This window comes from Neovison vison, chromosome 1 (genome assembly GCF_020171115.1).
Source record: "Neovison vison isolate M4711 chromosome 1, ASM_NN_V1, whole genome shotgun sequence".
NCBI classification, from domain to species: domain Eukaryota; kingdom Metazoa; phylum Chordata; class Mammalia; order Carnivora; family Mustelidae; genus Neogale; species Neogale vison.
The window spans coordinates 185,932,455-185,955,887 of NC_058091.1; the positions used below are offsets into that span (position 1 = coordinate 185,932,455).

The 23,433-nt window shown below is 34.8% G+C and overlaps 1 protein-coding gene across 3 annotated transcripts in view; it reads right to left on the bottom strand.

The window, feature by feature from the left end:
• The window catches only part of FER (FER tyrosine kinase), a 536,624-nt gene that overhangs the window by 253,363 nt on the left and 259,828 nt on the right, over positions 1-23,433 (bottom strand). For all 3 annotated transcript variants that reach the window (XM_044264382.1, XM_044264368.1, XM_044264376.1), the window contains exon 12: positions 7,205-7,408. In XM_044264382.1, coding sequence (XP_044120317.1) covers positions 7,205-7,408 — 204 coding nt within the window. The remainder of the gene's footprint in view (positions 1-7,204; positions 7,409-23,433) is intronic.

Below are 23,433 nucleotides of genomic sequence, written 5' to 3' on the forward strand. Positions count from 1 at the left end.
TCCCTCAAAATAAAAGCCAAAGTCTTTGCCATGGTCTATAAGACTCTACATAATCTGTTTTCTATCATCTCTCTTACCACTACATATCCCCTCCCAATACTTCCCACCAGCCACGCTCATTTCCTTCTTGTAAAGCACACCATATATACTCCTTAAGGAGTTTACATTTGCCGCTTGAATAGCTCCTCAGATGGCCATACGGATAATGGCTCCCTTACTTGCTCCAGTCTTTCAGCATTAAGTCACCTTTTCAGTGAGGTCTTCTCTGGCCACCCTATATGATATTCAATTCCCCATTTCCTCACCCCAACTAAATTTATCTTCTTTTCCTTACTGAATTTTTCTCCTCAGAACTTATCACCATCTAATATCATGTATATTTTATTTTTCTTATTCATTGTTTATCTCCTTCTCTAGAAGGTAAGCTCATGTGGTGATAAATTCTTACATTCGTTTTGTTCATCACTGTATCATCATAGTCTAGAACACTGCCTGGCATGTATTGCCTGGATAAATAAACATGTATGAATAAATGAAATATTATGCATATAAAATGAGTGGGAAGCTAAAGAGACAAATAAGATAATTTGGAAATGAATACTGAAAACACACACTCAAGCAAACTCAACACACTAGAGTACAATGTTTGACAAAAAGTAGGTAACATGACAAAATTTATACAGAATCAAATTTCAAATCGGTCACCAAAGTCTTGCATAAAATTCTAACACACCTCTATAACTAGAGAAACAGAGAATGGAATAATGGGAATTTTCATTTAAGAACATATCTAACTTAAGTTAAATAGAGTTTTCTGCCACTGACGTAGTAATCATTATGGATGAAGACAGTGAGTGATACAAGCAGCAGTATTTACTTCATAGGATGAAATAAGAAACTGATTTCTAACAATTATCCTTTTAAAGCAATCAGTTCAACATCAGTGAAGTTCTGGAGTCCTAACTGTGCAAAACCAGTTAACTCACTTTCTTAATGATGAAGATAAAGTAATGAATCTAAAAACAACGTTAAGATGACACATGCTTACAAAGTTTAGCTAAGCCTTGAGATAAGGTCAAGAACAGCACATTCACAAAAACTGTTGAGGACTTGTTTCTTGATACTCTCAAAGTTCCAAATATTATAATTTGACCTTGTTATAAATCTGTATTAATTTTTGTAGCTCAGATGACATGAGGTTTGGTTCACATACAAATGGATTCTTTCTTAAGTCTTCTACAGTTTCGACAATAATACAACAGAGAGAATCCAGACTAATCTTTAAATCAGACACTTTTTTTGGACTAAGGTTGCTACTAATATGACCCCTTAAGTAAATTCCAACAGAAGCAACAAAAAATAGTAATACAGAATAAATTTTTGCAAATTTCTACAAAGATCATTTTGTTATTATTTGTATTACATGACTAAGTATCATGTAATATGTCATTAAAAATAAAAAGTATGAATAAAAATGATATAATACAAATTTTTTACAATATGAATTATATAGTTACATATAATTAGAATGTATCAAAAAAGCCTCAAAGAATATATACTGAACCCAGAAGGTGGTGTTATGAAAACATTTGCTCCATCTAGAATTTGTTTCTGAGTTATCACGGCGCTACTTAAGAATTAATCATGGGGGCGCCTGGGTGGCTCAGTGGGTTAAAGCCTCTGCCTTTGGCTCTGGTAATGATCCCAGGGTCCTAGGATCGAGCCCGGCATCGGGCTCTCTGCTCTGCTGGGAACCTGCTTTCCCCTCTCTCTCTGCCTGCCTCTCTGCCTACTTGTGATCTTGTCAAATAAAAAAATAAAATCTTTAAAAAAAAAGAATTAATCATGCATATGGATGAAAAGCATAAAAAACAGAATCTGATTTTGTTGCTATACATACTTGCAGAGTACTGTTATACTAAGAAGTCAGATGGGACAGAATACACACATAAAAATGAGGAGGGGATTCAGTGAATGTATAATCTGAAATAATATGCCTGAATAGATCCCCTGAAATAGAACTGAAAATAAGCAGACTTAAGGAAAAGCAAGCAAGCAAGCAAGCAAGATGATTTCTGAAAGAGGCAGCTAAGATGAATAAGCTAAGTAAAAAACAAAAGGCTAAATAAAACATTCCTTTTTTGGTAAAATACCTAACAATGAAAATACAAAACATAAGCGCTAGCTTTCTCAAACAAAAACGACACATGGAATATTTATAAGTAACTCATTAAACCGGTACACAGGATGGATTGCTGGAGAGTTTGGGAAAATAGCATTAATAAGGTTTCTGTATGTCTTTTCCTAGTTACTTTTATTCATTCTTCAGATGTTGTCTCAAACTTAACTTTCTTAAATATCCCAGTTAAAAGCTTTTATAGCAATGTGTATCTACAGCCTTATAATTATTACTTTACAGTTTATAATTATATATAACATGTGTGATTTATAAGGGACTGTGAGCCTCTCTCCTAGACTATAAGCTCCACAATTATATCCCTGGGCCTGAAAAGTACTCACTCAATCAGTATTTCCTAGAAGTTAATATTAATGAGGTTTTGGAAAAACTTTGTTTAATTGTTAAGAAGAAAGTCTCCTAAGTCTTTAATCATGTGTCAGGGACACAGAAAATGATATCTTATGACAGTTCATTTTGACTTCAAATTACTTATTGCCTTCTCTTGGATCCTTGAGGGATAGGAGTAGAGTAATTAAAATAACTCTAAATATACAACAGTAAGGCACAAACTTGCAAACAACTGTCACTCAAACAAATTTAGGGTTTACTCACTTTCACTTAAGTGAGAAGTCTTCTTTAAGGCTCATGGCATGAATTTAAAAATACATGTAGTTCAAAGAGCCTAGAGATTGTGACAACAACAGAACAAAGTAAACCGGTCTGGTACATGCAGAGACTAAATCTACCAGCTCGAAGTGGAACTTAGCACATAACAGACATCCAATAAATACCTGGTGAATGAATCAGGGACTTAATACATTAAGCTACCCATTTTTATATAATAATTACAACATCCACTTTGGAATTATTTTTGTTTTATTGACTCATATCCCTGGGCCTTACACATTACTCACTCAATTAGTATTTCCTTTATAAATGGTTAATGAAATAAAAGATGATGATATGCCTTTACACAGAGGATTTTTGTTATATTTTAAAATATTTATATTATATTGTTATTTTTAATTCATCACGTTGTTTCAAATTCTTTGGTTCCATCATCTCCAATTCTGCAACTTTAATATTTCCCTGTTAATGAATTCCATCAATGTCTTACCTACTAGGTTTTAAGTTCACTGAGAAGGAGGCCATACATTTTTCAGTTTTATCTCCTTACACTGAATAACATGGTTCTTTGCAAAAAATGGTTTTTTAGCAAATGCCTGTTATATAAATAAATTTGAGAAATATAATGGGTACTTTCCCATTAATAAGATCTTTCTGGAGCACTTTTGTTTTATTAAATGTATTTTTGTTTTATCATACACAAAAATAAGGATTTGCATCTATATGGAACAATGCTATTTTAATCTCTATGAAAATCTATCAACATTTATGACACAAAATAAACAGTTTTAGGAACAAATCTTAAATATGTTTAGGTACAAACTGTTATATCAAATACCCTAACCAGGCTGTTAACTATGGAACAGGTCGGTGACTAACGCTAGAATTACACTGAGACTCAGATGCTCCTAGATATGCTTAACATTATCTGGCCTTATGAAATTAATATATTTAGTGTCCGATTAAAAAGTACAACCCTTCTTGCTTGAAGAGCTAAGATGAAAGATAGATATTCTTTGCTAGAATAGTAAAATGTAAAAATTGCAAATATCTGTGTCCATCTTGATCATTCATATAATGCTCACAGCATGCAGAGTTTCACCACATGTTAAAAAGTAACTGAGATACACATTAAAAAAATCCAGCTTCAAAATAATTGTCATCTTACACTGCAGGTGACAGAGACAATGTTGCTAAAAATCCCATTATCTATGATTGATGAATACCTCAAACTTTAAAATATAAATTCTAAAACAACACTTTCATTATTATTTAAATTTTACAAATAAGTCACATGGAAACCAAAAAGACATTTTTATTTTATTTTTTTAAGATTTTACTTATTTATTTGACAGATAGAGATCACAAGTAGGCAGAGAGGGAGGCAGAGAGAGAGGGGAAGCAGGCTCCCTGCCGAGCGGAGAGCCCGACGTGGAACTCAATCCCAGGACTCTGGGATCATGACCTGAGCCAAAGGCAGAGGCTTTAACCCACTGAGCCACCCAGGCGCCCCCCAAAAAGACAGTTTTAAAGTAACTTTTCCAATTACACAAATATTTTTTAGAAAATGCATTTGTAATTTTTCTCAAATAAAGTCATTAAACAGTGGTAAGAATGCCTAATCTCTGCATAGCACCTTATATACCTTACAAAATACATATTTAGTGATTTGATTTCCGTAATCATGATATAGGCTGTTAACCCCATTACTTTCCAAATTACGGACCTTCTAGAGAGCAGAACTGGGTTGGAATCCCAAGTCTTATGATAACAAGTTCAATGCTTTTTTCATGTTATTTGGTATTTTTCTCATTTTCTAAAATCTCACCTTTGTCTTCCTCTCTTAGGACAGCCATCCCTTATTTATGTACAGCCTTTATAATCTACTATTAGATTATAAACTCCTTGATGGATTATAATAGGCAATTATTAAATATCTGATAATGAATTTCCCGATTTATTGGGCTCTTCTAGGCAACACATATATGAGGAAGGAAATGGGATAATTTTAACTCATGGAAGATTTACCCACACAAAATGAAAAAGAATTAAAAACTTCCCAAAAAGCCTAGATCATCTCAAAACTCCTATTTTCAACTGACTGAATAGCACAACATTATATAATAAGAATTAATAAAATTAATTAATAAAATTAGGCAGTGGAAAATCTGATGCTTTCACAGATATATAAGAATCTCATCTTTAATAGAGATCTCTGCAAAATTTCAATCACAGAAAGAAGCTAAATAAAATCTTCAAATGTGAATGGGCAACAATTTATTTTCAGAATATATCATACTATTAATTTTAGTCACTTACAAAATGAAAATATTAAAGACAAGTGTTAATTTGCAAGTACACCCCTACCTTTTGGTTCTAAGGATAGTAATTTAAATTCCTACAGTTACATTTCATTTATTTATTTATTTGTTTGTTTTTACCTTACAGTTACATTTTAAACTATAAGTGGTAACAAGGGAAATATTTCAGTCTTGTTTAATGTATGAAATAGTAACTTTTAGAGCTTAGAAAACAGATAGAGACATTCACATAGATTTCAGTTTATACTTTACCTATAACTTTTCCTTCTACAATTCACGAACTGTTTTATAAATATTGCCAGCATGGTCACAGGTTGGAATAGGCAAGCTTATCTACATCCATAACTTCAAGGCACATACAAATTATAAAAGAGTTTGCCAAGGAAATGAGGAAGGACACATTACTAGAAACAGTAGGTGGGATGTACAGATGTAGAAAAATATGATTTTGAAGTTGAGGTCTAAATGCTACACAAAATTAACAATGCAATGAAAATTATAAACCTTGATGGATTTATTCCTTTTAATCCGTTCGAATGGCATCTATTTTCATTTAAATATAATTTCTAGATGTGAATATATGAAATGTCACTGTATACTGAAATGGTCACTTTCATGGTATGTGAATTTCACCTCAGAATTACAGATACATACTTTGATATACATATACACACAGAGAGAAAGATATGTAGATACATATCTACCTAAAACCCTTTGACCTTTATCTAGCAATAATGGTTCACTCTGTTTGTAAGATAATTAGTAGCATTCCAGTTCCTGGACATAAACTGAAATCTTAAGATAGCCAGCTTGAAAATGCATGCTATTTGAAATGATGGAGTGAAAAATGACAGAGGGCTTCATACGCCAAAAATATCCAGAATTTCTCAGTAGGTAAAGTTAAACAAAACTTCGCGATTACTTTTCATCTGTCCAATGCTTAATCAAAAGTAAGACAAACCTAAGAAGTAGTTTAGCAGTACTTAATAAACTTTAATAAATAATCAGAAGCAGCAGTGTGAACAAATCACTTAAAATTTTTTTCATCAATTTCTATTTATTGTTTATTAATGCCAGTAAGGAACAGTTTACTCATAAAGGTGAAAAAGGAGCCTTAAACCTAAATTAATAATAAAGCTAATTCAACTATCCTTGTCCCATTTATTAGGGAATTTCATTATCCCTATTTAATTACAAATATCTTAAAAATCTCTCATGGTATATATATTTTTTAAAGATTTTATTTTATTCGAGAGAGAGAGTGAGCAGGAGAGAGCACAAACTGGGGTAGGGGTGAAGGAAGAGGGAGGAGCAGGCTCTCCACTGAGCAGGGAGCCAAATGCAGGACTCTGTCCCAGAACCCTGGGATCATGACCTGAGCTGAAGGCAAATGCTTAACTGACTGAGCCTCACAGGCACCCCTGTCATGGTACATTTTTTAAAGCAATTTCAAGGCCTAGTTTCAGGAGCATAAAATTTATTATTAAAGTTATTAATGAAAAAAGGGAAAAATTATAATAATATTTTTAATTTTTAATTTAAAATAACTTTAATGTTCATTTTCAACTTAAAATATTTTAAATGTTTAGCTTAAAATATTTTAAATGTCTGTAGCACCTGGGTGGCTGTCGGTTAAGCTTCTGACTCTTGATTTCGGCTCAGTTATGATCTCCTGGTTGTGAGATCGAGCCCTGTATTGGACTCTGTGCTTCTCTTGGGGTCGGCTTGAGATTCTCTCTCTCCCTCTCCCTCTGCCTCTCCCTGCACTTGTGCTCTCTAAATAAATAAATAAAATCTTTAAAAATGTGTATTTTTTAAATGTTTGTGCATTTGAGTTTAATGTAAATTTGTAACAACTATTTGTAATTTATAATAACTTAAAATAAATATGTCCTTAATAAGATTAACATTTTAGTGAATTTTTGCACACTGTATTAAAGGAATTCAGAAAAAAGTAAAATTAAGTACTAAGCATAAAATGTTACGGGCACTTATCATAAACTATTCATCATTTTCTTATAATTATAGCATAATGAACTGCATAAGAATATACATATAAACTAAATTGAAAACGTACATCAACAAATTGTATGATAAAGTGTCGCCTTTGTCCATCAGAATATACAGAAAGGACATATTCACCAGGTTTCCCATGACTCTCTCGCACCAAGAAGTCTCCTTGCTGTTTTAATAGATCTTGCGCTTCTATTCTGGGAATTGCTCCATGGTACCAGTCCTGTTCTGCCAGGGGCTTCTCACTTATAGGGATCGTATCAGAGAACTTGTATAAACATTGAGAAAAAAAAAATAATAATAAATTAGAGAAAATAGGAATTCTTCCTGGTAAAATTCATAGCAATTGTAAATACTTTTTACATACATTCCTCTTTTTAATCAACCAATTAAAAGCTTCATGATGAATCTGAATTTTTCATAATTTTTAAAGAAAATATCTCTTGGAACACCAGTGCTGAAGTTCAGCTCAAATACATATCCTTCAATACTTTGTTTATTTTGTCTATAGATATTCTATCTATAGATCTATAGATGCATACAATATTAGCCTTTAGTGTTAGAATTTATAGTCTTATTCACCATAATATAAAAGAAATCCATATATTTAAAATTTACCAGAGAATTACAACAAAAGGGTGTATTATCAGAGAAATTTGTCACAAAAAAATTTCATTTTTATTTAAATTAAGCTAGGTATTTTTATGGAATAAACTTTCAACAAGACAGGCTGTAAACTGCCCATGTCCTATGTTCCAGAAGCAATATCTAAAGCTTTATTTGAAGCTGCCTTGCTGCCATGGCTTCCCATTCTTACCCTCATTCCCCTGACTGACTTAGCCATTACCACTGCCATATGGTTGGTCCTGATCCTGTATAGCAATGCCAATAAAGCCTTAGGAGAAATAGCATCACCTGAAATCACAACCACAATTTTTTTTTAATAAATTATTTATTTATTTGACAGACGGAGATCACGAGTAGCAGAGAAGCAGGCAGAGAGAGAGGAAGAAGCAGGCTCCCCGCTGAGCAGAGAGCCTGATGTGGGGCAGGATCCCAGGACTCTGGGATTATGACCTGAGCCGAAGACAAAGGCTTTAACCCACTGAGCCACCCAGGTGCCCTCACCACCACAAAATTATAAACACGTGGCAAAAACAAGAAAGGACGATAAGCCACGACCATGGCAGGAAAAGTAGATTATCTTATTTTATGAGACCACATGCTAAAATCAAAAAACAGATAACTTAGGAGCGAGTATATGTCCTTGAAATGTTTCTAACTGATATTAAATGGAAACACATTTTCTAGTTACAAGTAAAAAGTTTGTTTTTATCATTCAAAGAACTAAATTGCCCCAAATGGTTAAGAGTACTGGGTGGGTAAGGAACAGTAATATGCACTAACTCTTAAGATACTTAGAATACAATATGCACAATGTCTCATGGGAAAGTAATTTACAAATTGGAGAAATTAGAATTAATAATAAATGAAAGGCAAATATTCACATATACAGTTTCTCAGGCTGATGTTATGAACTCTATGTAGAGACAAAGTATGACATCTTCGCAGTAAATGAAAACTAGTTGTGAAAATAGCCTTTACTGTTTTGTACCACTGAAGAGGTCTAAACCTTTTAGGTCAAAGTTCCATTTTACATTATCCAAAACCCAACCTATTGATTTAAAAAAACAACCTTGAAAAATCCCAAATGGAATCAAAGAAGGGCTCACACTTTTGTTTCTACTTCTTCCACTTATTATACATTTAATTTCTTTAATATATACATGGTGTGACTTACACAGAAGGTTTTAGTAAGCTAAATAAGGCTTTTCCTTTAGTACTAATTATGATAAATATAATATTTATAAAAAATTTTAATTAGTGTTTTCAAAAATGGATTTAAAGGACAAATTATAGGGAACGAGCCACAGTATGAGGTAAAAACAAATGCATAATCCACACAAAATTAAATTTTTGTGTATACTGATAGTTTATAATTCTTAAAATATGTAGTCAAAATTATTAAATGAATCTTTTCCAAAATTTTATCACAATGTATCTCACTATAACAAACACCAAATTTTTTACTAACAAAAATATTTCCATATTTATAACAAAAATATTTCCAAGTGTTGCCAATGGTGAAAGTATTTTGATTTTTTTCTAAGAAAAAAATCAATAAATTAAGAAATTCAATGTCACCTCCGTGCAAAGAATTTGTTTTCATCATTATCTTTCAAGAACGTCTACATATTAGAAAGGTATCACAAACAAGGATGTCAATGTGCTTGATTTCTTGTCCTATTCAACCTATCCTCCCAAATGTTGATTTATTTATAACAGTAAAATGCAGAGCCTGGAGAAGTCATTAAGTAAGAAGGGCATCTGAAGTACAAAAGCTCAGCTAACACTGAGAAATTCATTTAAGGATTTGAATGTGAAGAATCTATTTGGGGGTGGTAAATCATCTTGAAAGAACATCCACATTTGTTTATTTGCTTTAAAAAATAAGTGAATGGGAAGGAAATTACACTACTATATCACAGGAATTACATACCAGTCCTTCAGATTTATTAGTTTCTTTGAAATAGAGATCTAATACCAATACAAAGTGTAAGCTGGGGGTACCTGGGTGGCTCAGTCCGTTAAGCTTCTGATTCTCGATTTAGACTCAGGTCATGATCTCAGGGTTGTGAGATGGAGCTGTGTTGGGCTAGGCACTCAGTGCAAGTCAGCTTGTCTCTCTCCCTCTGTTCCTCACTCCCCCCATCACCCCATACCCCCTGTGCCGAGCCCCTCCCCCAGCATGTGCGCACACTCTTTCTATCAAATAAATAATGATCTTTAAGAAAAAATAGTGTAAGCTGAACAGTTTGTGAGTGTATGCATGTGTACATGCATCTGTATACACATACATAGGGAAATGTCCTATATATGCCCAGTCTGGGCCTATCAGGTTTTATAGGAACTTCTCTGCAAGCAATGAAAGGAACATTTTTATTAACATGATTTCAATTAAATTCCAACACAATTCTGCAAGCTTGTTGTAATGGAATGTAGAATCCATCAGCAACAAAATCCAACATCCCAAGAGCTGTCATAATTACATCAAAAAGGAAATGAAGCTTTTTACTTCAAATATTGTATCATTCTCTATTTTTTCTTTTTTTAAAATTGTGTTATGTTAGTCACCATACAATAAGCATTAGTTTTTGAGGTAGTGTACTATGAACTATTATATCTTTCTAATCCTGATTAGGATAAGATGTTTCCGTATCAGTAAGTCATCTAAGATTTTTGCCAAAGATATTGGGGGAGAGGTTCTTTTTTTGAAGTCACTAGTTAATCTAACATAGTTAATTAGTTATACTGAGTCAGGAAAGTTTTCCTGATTGACTGGGCTAGGTGTTTAGTTATTTTTCCTGGGCCTTATTCTTAAAGAACATTCCAGCAAAGACATATTGGGTTTGGGGCACCTCGGTGGCTCAGTCATTAAGCATCTGCCCTCGACTCAGGTCATGATCCCATGGTCCTGGGATTGATACCCGCAATGGGCTCCCTGCTCAGCGAGAAGCCTCCTTCTTCTTCCCTCTGCTTCTCCCTCCGTTTGTGTTCCCTCTCTCGCTGCATCTCTCTTTCTCAAATAAATAAATAAAATCTTTAAACAAAACAAAATATGTTGGGCTTAGTGAAATAAGAAGATTTGTTTAAGTGAAGAGGCAAGGAGGAGTCAGTACTAAGAAAATGAAAATATTTTTGACAGGGCCTATTTTTTTTCTTGTCCTATTCAGCCTAATTTCCAAGTATGTCATGCAAATCTGTATGCCTTTACTTATTTCTTTATATATATTACTTATTTATTTATTTGATTGAGAGAGACAGAGAGCACGCACTCAAGTAGGGGGAGAGGGAAAGAGAGAATCTCAAGCAGATTCTCTTATGAGAAGGGAACCCAAAGTGGGGCTCCCTCTAACAACCCTGAGATCATGACCAGAGCCAAAACCAAGAATCGAAGCCCAGGTGGCCCAATTTGTATGCCTTTATAGCAAATATTTCAGTGCAAGAAGAGCCTTACTGTTGAGAGGCAAAAAAAAAAAAAAAAATGTTAAAAGAAAAAAAGCAGGGGCAACTAGCTATCTCGATGAGTATAGCCTGAGACTCTTGATCTCAGGGTTGTAGATTCAAGTCCCACACCAGGTATAGAGATTACTTTAAAAAATAAAATCTTGGGGCACCTAGGCAGCTCAGTAGGTTATGCATCCAACTCTTGATTTTGATTCAGGTCATGATCTCAGGGTCAAGGATTGAAACCCCCATATTGGGCTGTGTGCTCGGCATGAAGTCTGCTTGAAATTCTCTTTCCCTCTCCCCACCACACTCATGCACACACTCTCCCTAAAATAAGTAAATAAGTAAATATATAAATAAAATCTTTTTTAAAAAAATGATAAAATCTTCAAAAAAGAAATCAAGCTCTGGATTCTATTAAAATCAGGCATCCAAATAAGAAGCGATTAAACAACAAAGAAGAAAATAAAACAGCATGGAAAACATGTAAGTAAACCTCTCAAGGAACTAGGACAAGCTAAATAAAACTTTACCACAAACATAAAAATTTTTAATGAATTTTTAATAACCATAAAATGACATTTAATTCTCATTTCTATTCTTACATAAATTTAGTAATTAATTTAATAATCTAAGTAAAGAACTATTTCAAATCTGGTTTAATATTATTCCGGGGGGTGAGGAGTCAAGATGGCAGAGAAGTAGCAGCCTGAAACTACTTCAGCTAGCAGGAGATCAGCTAGATAGCTTATCTAAAGATTGCAAACACCTACAAATCCATCAGCAGATCGAAGAGAAGAAGAACAGCAATTCTAGAAACAGAAAAACAACCACTTTCTGAAAGGTAGGACTGGCGGAGAAGTGAATCCAAAGCCACAGGAAGATAGACCCCGGGGGGAGGGGCCGGCTCCCGGCAAGCTGCAGAGCAACGGAGCACAAAATCAGGACTTTTAAAAGTCTGTTCCGCTGAAGGACATCACTCCAGAGGATAAACCGGGGCGAAGCTCACGTGGGGTCAGCGTGGCCTCAGGTCCCGCAGGGTCACAGAAGGATCGGGGGTGTCTGAGTGTCGCAGAAATTACAGGTATTAGAACAGGGAAGCCGGCTACAGAGACAGAGCCGACAGTGAGCTCACAGCTTGGGGGTACCTTAAACCAGTCGCAGGCTTGGTGAGCTTGGAGCGCAGCCGGAGGTCAGGCAGACGGGAGTTACTGGGTGCTGTTTTCTGAGGGTGCACTGAGGAGTGGGGCCCCGGGCTCTCTGCTCCTCTGGGCCGGAGACCAGGAGGCCGCCATTTGTATTCCGGTCCTCTGGAACTCTACGGAAAGCGCTCAGGGAACAAAAGCTCCTGAAAGCAAACCCGAGCGGATTACTCAGCCCGGCCCCTGGTAAGGGCGGTGCAATTCCGCCTGGGGCAAAGACACTTAAGAATCACTACAACAGGCCCCTCCCCCAGAAGATCAACAAGAAATCCAGTCAAGACCAAGTTCATCTACCAAGGAGTACAGGTTCAATACCAAGGAGAGCAGCAGAATTCCAGAGGAGGAGAAAGCAAAGCACGGAATTCATGGCTTTCTCCCTATGATTCTTTAGTCTTAAAGTTAATTTAATTTTTTTTTCTTTTTCATTTTTTTTCTCTTCTTCTGCTAAAATTTTTTTAACGTTTACCCTTTTCTTTTTTAACGTTTTTAAACTAGTTTATCTAATATATATATATTTTTTTCTTTTTTATACGTTTCTTTATTTGTTTTCTTTTTTTCTTTTCTTCTTCTTTTTTTTTTCTTTCTTTCTTTCTTTCTGAACCTCTTTTTATCCCCTTTCTCCCCCCTCACGATTTGGGATCTCTTCTGATTTGGTTAAAGCATATTTTCCTGGGGCTGTTAACACCCTTTTAGTATTTTACTTGCTCCTTCATATACTCTTATCTGGACAAAATGACAAAGCAGAAAAATTCACCACAAAAAAAGAACAAGAGTCAGTAGGCTAGGGACCTAATCAATACAGACATTGGTAATATGTAAGATCTAGAGTTCAGAATGACAATTCTCAAGGTTCTAGCCAGGCTTCAAAAAGGCATAGAAGATATTAAAGAAACCCTCTCAGGAGACATAAAAGCCCTTTCTGGAGAAATAAAAGAACTAAAATCTAACCAAGTTGAAATAAAAGAAGCTATTAATGAGGTGCAATCAAAGATGGAGGCTCTCACTGCTAGGATAAATGAGGCAGAAGAAAGAATTAGCGATATAGAAGACCAAATGACAGAGAATAAAGTAGCTGAGCAAAAGAGGGACAAACAGCTACTGGACCACGAGGGGAGAATTCGAGAGATAAGTGACACCATAAGACGAAACAACATTAGAATAGTTGGGATTCCAGAAGAAGAGGAAAGAGAGAGGGGAGCAGAAGGTATACTGGAGAGAATTATTGGGGAGAATTTCCCCAATATGGCAAAGGGAACAAGCATCAAAATTCAGGAGGTTCAGAGAACGCCCCTCAAAATCATTAAGAATAGGCCCACACCCCGTCACCTAATAGTAAAATTTACAAGTCTTAGTGACAAAGAGAAAATCCTGAAAGCAGCCCAGGAAAAGAAGTCTGTAACATACAATGGTAAAAATATTAGATTGGCAGCAGACTTATCCACAGAGACCTGGCAGGCCAGAAAGAACTGGCATGATATATTCAGAGGACTAAACGAGAAAAACATGCAGCCAAGAATACTATATCCAGCGAGGCTATCATTGAAAATAGAAAGAGAGATAAAAAGCTTCCAGGACAAACAAAAACTGAAAGAATTTGCAAACACCAAACCAGCTCTACAGGAAATATTGAAAGGGGTCCTCTAAGCAAAGAGAGAGCCTACAAGTGGTACATCAGAAAGGAACAGAGACAATACACAGTAACAGTCACTTTACAGGCAATACAATGGCACTAAATTCATATCTCTCAATAGTTACTCTGAATGTTAATGGGCTAAATGCCCCAATCAAAAGACACAGGTTATCAGAATGGATAAAAAAACAAAACCCATCTATATGTTGCCTACAAGAAATTCATTTTAAGCCGGAAGACACCTCCAGATTTAAAGTGAGGGGGTGGAAAAGAATTTACCATGCTAATGGACATCAGAAGAAAGCAGGAGTGGCAATCCTTATATCAGATCAATTAGATTTTAAGCCAAAGACTATAATAAGAGATGAGGAAGGAAACTATATCATACTCAAAGGGTCTGTCCAACAAGAAGATCTAACAATTTTAAATGTCTATGCCCCCAACATGAGAGCAGCCAACTATATAAACCAATTAATAACAAAATCAAAGAAACACATCAACAATAATACAATAATAGTAGGGGACTTTAACACTCCCCAACTGAAATGGACAGATCATCCAAGCAAAAGATAAACAAGGAAATAAAGGCCTTAAATGACACGCTGGACCAGATGGATATCACAGATATATTCAGAACATTTCATCCCAAAGCAACAGAATACACATTCTTCTCTAGTGCACATGGAACATTCTCCAGAATAGATCACATCCTCGGTCCTAAATTAGGACTCAACAGGTATCAAAAGATTGGGATCATTCCCTGCATATTTTTAGACCACAATGCTCTGAAGCTAAAACTCAACCACAAGAGGAAGTTTGGAAAGAACCCAAAGACATGGAGACTAAACAGCATCCTTCTAAAAAATGAAGGGGTCAACCAGGAAATTAAAGAAGAATTGAAAAAAACCATAGACACAAATGACAATGAAAACACAACGGTTCAAAATCTGTGGGACACAACAAAGGCAGTCCTGAGAGGAAAATATATAATGGTACAAGCCTTTCTCAAGAAACAAGAAAGGTTTCAGCTACACAACCTAACCCTACACCTACCTAAAGGAGCTGGAGAAAGAACAAGAAAGAAACCCTAAACCCAGCAGGAGAAGAGAAATCATAAAGATCAGAGCAGAAATCAATGAAATAGAAAACAAAAAAACAATAGAACAAATCAACGAAACTAGGAGCTGGTTCTTTGAAAGAATTAATAAAATTGATAAGCCCCTGGCCAGACTTATCAAAAAGAAAAGAGAAAGGACCCAAATAAATAAAATCATGAATGAAAGAGGAGAGATCACAACACCAAAGAAATACAAACAATTATAAGAACATACTTTGAGCAACTCTACGCCAACAAATTTGACAATCTGGAAGAAATGGATGCATTCCTAGAAACATATAAACTACCACAACTGAATCAGGAAGAAATAGAAAGCCTGAACAGACCCATAACCAGTAAGGAGGTGGAAATACTCATTAAAAATCTCCAAAAAAAACAAAGGCCCAGGGCCAGACAGCTTCCCAGGGGAATTCTACGAAACATTTATAGAAGAACTAATTCCTCTTCTCCTGAAACTGTTCCAAAAAATAGAAATGGAAGGAAAACTTCCAAACTCATTTTATGAGGCCAGCATCACCTTGATCCCAAAAAAGAGAGCTATAGACCAATATCCTTGATGAACACAGATGTGAAAATTCTCACCAAAATACTAGCCAATAGGATTCAACAGTACATTAAAAGGATTATTCACCACGACCAAGTGGTAAATACCAAGGGCTGCAAGGTTGGTTCAACATCCGCAAATCAATCAGTGTGATACAACACATCAATAAAAGAAAGAACAAGAACCATTTGATACTCTCAATAGGTGCTGAAAAAGCATTTGACAAAGTACTGCATCCCTTCCTGATCAAAACTCTTCAAAGTGTAGAGATAGAGGGCACATACCTCAATATTATCAAAGCCATTTGTGAAAAACCCACCACAAATATCATTCTCAATGGAGAAAAACTGAAAGCTTTTCCGCTAAGGTCAGGAACACAGCAGGGATGTCCATTATCACCACTGCTATTCAACATAGTACTAGAAGTCCTAGCCTCAGCAATCAGACAAAATAAAGGAAATTAATGCCATCCAAATTGGCAAAGAAATCACTCTTTGCAGATGATATGATACTATATGCAGAAAGAGAAGAAAGAGAAATTAAGGAGTCATCCCATTTATAATTGCACCCCAAACCATAAGATACCTAGGAATAAACCTAACCAAAGAGACTAAGAATCTATACTCAGAAAACTATAAGGTACTCATGAAAGAAATTGAGGAAGACACAAAGAAATGGAAAAATGTTCCATGCTTCTGGATTGGAAGAATAATTATCGTGAAAATGTCTGTGCTACCTAAAGCAATCTACACATTTAATGCAATTCCTATTAAAGTATCATCCATCCTTTTCAAAGAAATAGAACAAATAATCCTAAAATTTATATGGAACCAGAAAAGACCTCGAATAGCCAAAGGGATACTGAAAAAGAAAGCCAAAATTGGTGGCATCACAATTCTGGACTTCAAGCTCTATTACAAAGCTGTCATCATCAAGACAGCATGGTACTGGCACAAAAACAGACACATAGATCAATGGAACAGAATAGAGAGTCCAGAAATAGACCCTCAACTCTATGGCCAACTAATCTTTGACAAAGCAGGAAAGAATGTCCAATGGAAAAAAGACAGCCTCTTCAATAAATGGTATTGGGAAAACTGGAATGCCACATGCAGAAAAATGAAATTGGACCATTTCCTTACACCACACACGAAAATAGACTCAAAATGGATGAAGGACCTCAATGTGAGAAAGGAATCCATCAAAATCCTTGAGGAGAACACAGGCAGCAACCTCTTCGACCTCAGCTGCGGCAACCTCTTCCTAGGAACATCGCCAAAGGCAAGGGAAGCAAGGACAAAAATGAACTATTGGGATTTCATCAAGATCAAAAGCTTTTGCAAGCAAAGGAAACAGTGAACAAAACCAAAAGACAACTGACAGAATGGGAGAAGATATTTGCAAACGACATATCAGATAAAGGACTAGTGTCCAAAATCTATAAAGAACTTAGCAAACTCAACACCCAAAGAACAAATAATCCAATCAAGAAATGGGCAGAGGACATCAACAGACATTTCTGCAAAGAAGACATCCAGATGGCCAACAGACACTTGAAAAAGTGCTCCATGTCACTCGGCATCAGGGAAATACAAATCAAAATGACAATGAGATACCACCTCACACCAGTCAGAATGGCTAAAATTAACAAATCAGGAAATGACAGATGCTGGCGAGGATGTGGAGAAAGGGGAACCCTCCTACGCTGTTGGTGGGAATGCAAGCTGGTGCAACCACTCTGGAAAACAGCATGGAGGTTCCTCAAAATGTTGAAAATAGAACTGCCCTATGACCCAGCAATTGCACTACTGGCTATTTACCCTAAAGATACAAACGTAGTGATCCAAAGGGGCACGTGCACCCGAATGTTTATAGCAGCAATGTCCACAATAGCCAAACTATGGAAAGAACCTAGATGTCCATCAACAGATGAATGGATCAAGAAGAGGTGGTATATATACACAATGGAATACTATGCAGCCATCAAAAGAAATGAAATCTTGCCATTTGCGACAACGTGGATGGAACTAGAGCGTATCATGCTTAGCGAAATTAGTCAAGTAGAGAAAGACAACTATCATATGATCTCCCTGATATGAGGAAGTGGTCATGCAACATGGGGGTTAAGGGGGTAGGAGAAGAATAAATGAAACAAGATGGGATTGGGAGGGAGACAAACCATAAGCGACTCTTAATCTCACAAAACAAACTGAGGGTTGCTGGGGGGAGGGGGGTTGCGAGAAGGGGAGTGGGGTCTTGGACATTGGGGAGGGTATGTGCTTTGGTGAGTGCTGTGAAGTGTGTTAACCTGGTGATTCACAGACCTGTTCCCCTGGGGATAAAAATATATTATATGTTTATAAAAAATTTTTAAAAAATTTTTTAAAAAATAAATAATATATGGGGGAGAACAGGTAATTTGAGGTTTTGAAAATTTCCAAAAAATTCCATAAAGACTTTTAATTTTAAAGCTATGTATCACTGGAAAATTTTAGATTAGGGATCAAACGTCATGCAGAAGTAAGAGAATGACTTACTTGCAAAAGCTTGGACTAGGTCTATTGAATAGGAATCTGGCAGGTAGTAGTAAAAGCCATTTTCAGGGAAAGGAAAATGTAATCATGGGTAGAAAGCATATTTTATACCATTTAGAGTGATAACTGAACAAATGTTTAACCTAAAATGAGAACAAGGGGCACCTGGGTGACTCAGTGGGTTAAGCCTCTGCCTTCCTCTCAGGTCATGATCTCATGGTCCTGGGATCGAGCCCCGCATTGGGCTCTCTGCTCGGCACGGAGCCTGCTTCCTTCTCTCTCTCTGCCTGCCTCTCTGCCTACTTGTGATCTCTCTCTGTCTGTCAAATAAATAAAAATCTTTAATAAAAATAAATAAATAAAAATAGAATGAGAACATGAATAATAATGTTCTTCCTGCTACATTTTTCCATATTTCTAAATAATTCTGTCTTGAATTTATGGAATGAGTTAACTCTTAAAACAGTGAAAAATAAAAAATATTCTAGATATTTGATCTTCAGGATCATTGCCTCAGGCTAGAAAAACAGAATGTAAATTAATTAGAGCAATGTTCTGTCTTTATGAGGCACTAAGGCCTATCTTTAATTCTACAAACTCCAATGTTTTTAGCAATAAAGTAGAATTGATCATTTTTTCATGTACCAACATCTTTAACCAAAACAAAGATACTTCACCTACTGTTTATTTTCCACAATGAAACTAGCAAAAAACTCTTATTCATAAATTTCTTGATTAAAGATCTATTATACTTTTTGAGAACCTGAGTTTGTTCAGTCTTCAGCCAATAATATAGCTGTTGTCCAGCATAACTAGTCAGAATTACATGCTAATCAGAGATTTGCATTCTCATACGATTCTTTCTAAAATTTTACCTAAAAAGATAGACAAGTAAGTCAAATTCAAATATTACCTTACTTCCACAACTTCCCATTTCCTTGGTTGCCTTTTTGTGTACCTTTTGGATCTCTCATAAGAGACACCATCTCTAGCAAAGTAATTTTCTTAGAAGTCTTTTGCTTTTGGTTTAATGCCTCTGTTTCTTCCAATACCTTCTGATTTCCTCTGGCTTTGTTTTTTTGTTTGTTTGTTTGTTTGTTTCTCCGTGTTACTTTAGTTCCCTTACTCTTCTCTTTATTCATAATCATCTTCTTTTTTCACTTTATTATTTTTATCCATTTACTTTTTCCAGTTGTACTTCTGACTCTCATTCATGCTCTCTCATCTGATCATTTCACTGCTTGTTTTCTACGGTTTTATTTTTTTTTCAGGAGCTAATATTTTCTTAAGGGCTCATATTATATATAAAATGTGCCACAATATCAATAATAACACATTTCAATCAACTAAATATATTCAGTGCTAATTTCATGTTACAAATATCAACTAAAACTATTACCAACTCATTCTAAGAGTCATGTTTCAATAAATTTAAACATTTATCAGTAAGTTGAGATTTCTGGTGAAGAATACAGTATCAGTTGGACATGATCAGATTATTTAAGTATTTGTTCAAACATGTAAAGGAACAGACGTGCTCTCTATATAGTAAAATGACAGGTTACAGAAAATAAATCCAATAAGCCTTTCTTAAAAATTGTATGTGATAATGCTAATGGTTCAAAGCTAGCAATTCTGAGAATAATATTTAGTCTTCTTAAACATGACTACTAACTAGGCAGGAGAATCCAATGTATGTATGATAGTGAGATGCTGCAATTTTTATTTTCCCTTATTTCTCATTTTTCCACATCTTAGTGTCTGAGGAGTGGGGATAGCTAGAAAAAGGGAGGTAAATTAAAGCTTTAGGAATAAACAAAGAAAACTAAGATTTAAAATATATAGTATTTAACCTGAAGTTAACAACATGTCTTGTTAAAGGAGGTACAAGTTTGCTCTGCTAGGCTTTAAGGAGAACACTAAAAACCACAAGCATTTTATTATGTTATGCATGAAAAGAACTACACTTCCTTATGTCAATGGTGGAAGCCAAGCATTATAATACTAACATTACAATGATGTACAACTGAAACATAGCTGAATTACAATTTTCTAATTTTCTAAAATAAAGGAAGCCAGCAAATCTTACTTACTATATTTTTCTATATAATGGAAGCATATCTTTATCTCCCAATATTTTTATTTTCCAATTCTAGTACAAAGTAATTCTAAAATTGAAATAACATATATATCAATATGTATAAAAATGTGAATTTTCAAGAAGCAAGAGTTGATTAATTTTTTAAGTATGCTCCACGCCCAGCATGGAGTCCAATGTGGGGTTCAAACTCATGACCCTTAGATCAAGACCTGAGCTGAGATAAAGAGTTGGATGCTTAACCCACTCAGCTATCCAGGTGCTCCAAGAGTTAAATAATGTAATTTTTCTGAGGTCTTAAGAACAACCATTTAGACCAAAATGTGCTTTATTCTGTTTTTAAAGCATACTTTTCAAAGAGTACTACTATTCAAAAGGTGTGATCATAGCACTGATACAAGTAGTACTCACAAGGGGCTGTAAGATGGAACAAATTGTTCGCTCAACCACTTACTACAGAAATTGTGCAGTAAAAGATGGCTCTGAGAAAGGGAAGTATTCTTGATATGACTAGAACAGATCTCATTAAATAGAATGTGACTTGAAAGACTTCCAATGGAAATGGATATGCACAATTACCAGTAGGTTTCCAGATTATGCAATTAATCCTAACTTCTCTGGCTCTGACTTCAGAAGCAGTCTCTGAGAAATAGTTCTCAAGGGAAGACTACAACCTCCCGCAGCACAGGAAGATGCTGGATGTGGATTAGTTCTTAGAGCCCAGAGTTACTAATGAAAAGGTTATTTAAGGCTTTTAGTACTTTGAGAAAAAGAACACATTCTTGGAGCAGTTAAAACGTGTTTAAAAACTACTCAGACCATAACAATAAATATTAAACATCAACCATCAAATGCTATTTTGATTAAAGACAAATTATGTATCATCTGATTATCTCACATTCTTCCTTCCATCAAGACTGTTGATTGAAGGATTCCATGGGACTGTCTTCATATAAGCACTACATTTTAGCCACACTATTAAAAATGTTGAAATAAATAGCTATGACAAGTCCAATGGCAATACTATTAATTCTAGTTTCATTTCCTTATGTATAATGCAATTAATTTCCTTATTTTATTTAAAAATACGCTTTAAAGTTCCAATTTTTACATGTTCGTTTGAATAGTTGTTGCTTTTTTAAGATTTTAAATTGAATTAATTATGCATAATTAAATATGCTTCTACATACAAAGTAATGGATCTGGACCTCTGCTGTGCACCATATACAAAAATTAACTAATAATGGATCAAAGACCTACATGTATTAAGCTAAAACTATAAGACATTTGGAAATTTATATGATCTTGAATTAGATGATTTTTGAAAAATATGACACCCCAAAACATGTACCATCAAAGAAAAATAGATAATTTGGACTTTGTCAAAAACTTTTGTCAAATGGTATTATTAAGAAAATGAAAAGACAGTACGTAAAATGAGAAAAAAAAAAGTGCAAAGCATATATCTGTTAAGGGGCTTGTATCCAAAAAATATAAAGAACTCTTATAACTCAAGAATTAAAAAGCAACCCAATTAAAAAATGTTCAAAGAAAAGAAACAGTCATATCTGTGAAGGACATATACAAGTGGCTAATAAGTACATGAAAAGATGCTCAACATCAGTAGTTATTAGGAATATGCAAATAAAAGATATATCACTTCACATTCACTAGTAATACTATAATTTAAAAAAAACAGAAAGTAACAAGCACTGATGACATTTAAAGAAATTAGAACATTCATATACTGCTAGTGGAAATGTAAAATAGTGCAACTACTGGGGGAAAATGTTCGGCACTTCCTCAAAAATTTAAACATAGGATGCCCATATGACCCAGCAAGGTAACAAAGAGCACTGAAAATACATGTTCATGTAAAAACTTGTACATCAATGTTCACTGCAGCATTATTCTTAAGAGCCAAAAAGTGGAAACAACTTAAATGGCCATCAGCTAATGAATGGGTAAACAATATGTGATAAATTCATAAATGGAACATTATTTAGTCATAAAAAGAAATGAAGTACATCACATGCTGCAACACAGATGAAACCTGAAAACATTAGACTAATTGGAAAAAATTAGACACAAAAGGTCACATATTATATGATTCTATTTATGTGAAATGTCCAGAATAAGCAAATCCTTACGGATCAAGAGTGGATTAGTGATTTTCAGAAAATGGGAAAAGGAGGGAATTGAGACCAACCGCTGCTAGGATGAAGTATCTTACTAGGGGGATTGAGATGTTCCGAAAGCAGACAGTAGAGATGGTTGCACAACACAGTGAGTATACCAGAAACCACTAAGTGTACAATTTAAAATGATAGCGTTTCATGTTATGTGAGGTATATCACCATAAATATTTTAAATATGCTTAACTATGCCATTTTGATAAGGTTTTTTTAAAGTTTTTTACAGAAAAAAAACTGTTTAGAGCAATAAAAAATTATTTCTATTTTTCTATTTACCAAATTAGAATACTCTAAAAAATTCTATACTGTGTCAGAAAAAATATTTAATTATTATTAAGTAGTCTCTAACTTGTTATGCTTCTTAAATTATCATACTTAACACCTGAAACCTCCATGTTCATATTAAGACCCAAGACCTCAATTACCTGTGTGTTTAGGAGAGAGACCACTTCTCCAAATAAGTAGGATACCTAATGATTTAGAGAAAAACCTGTGTGTATTTATTCAGCGTGAACAACAGTGTCATAAACTGCAGACTGCCTCAGTGTTTTTGGTTCATGAGATTTCTGAATAAATAAAGAAATACCAAAGAACACAACTGATAGAAGTAATGATCTCCTTCAGCTAGAAGATCCTAATAGACCAAATGGGCCCTGAGGAAGTAAACATTCTCTAGAATTCTCAATTACAGAGTGAATAATTTCTTAGAAGAAATGGGCATTTCATAGCTTTCAGGATGTTGATAATTTATGCAAAAATAGATCACAATATATATTTGAATGAGGTACATGCTTTGTGGGAAAGTCACTTCAATTCACTCCAGTAAAGTAGTTTGTTGATACCAAAGTTTTACGTTTATCAGTCACTGTCAATTTGGTAATTTTATTTAAGAATAAAGTAAA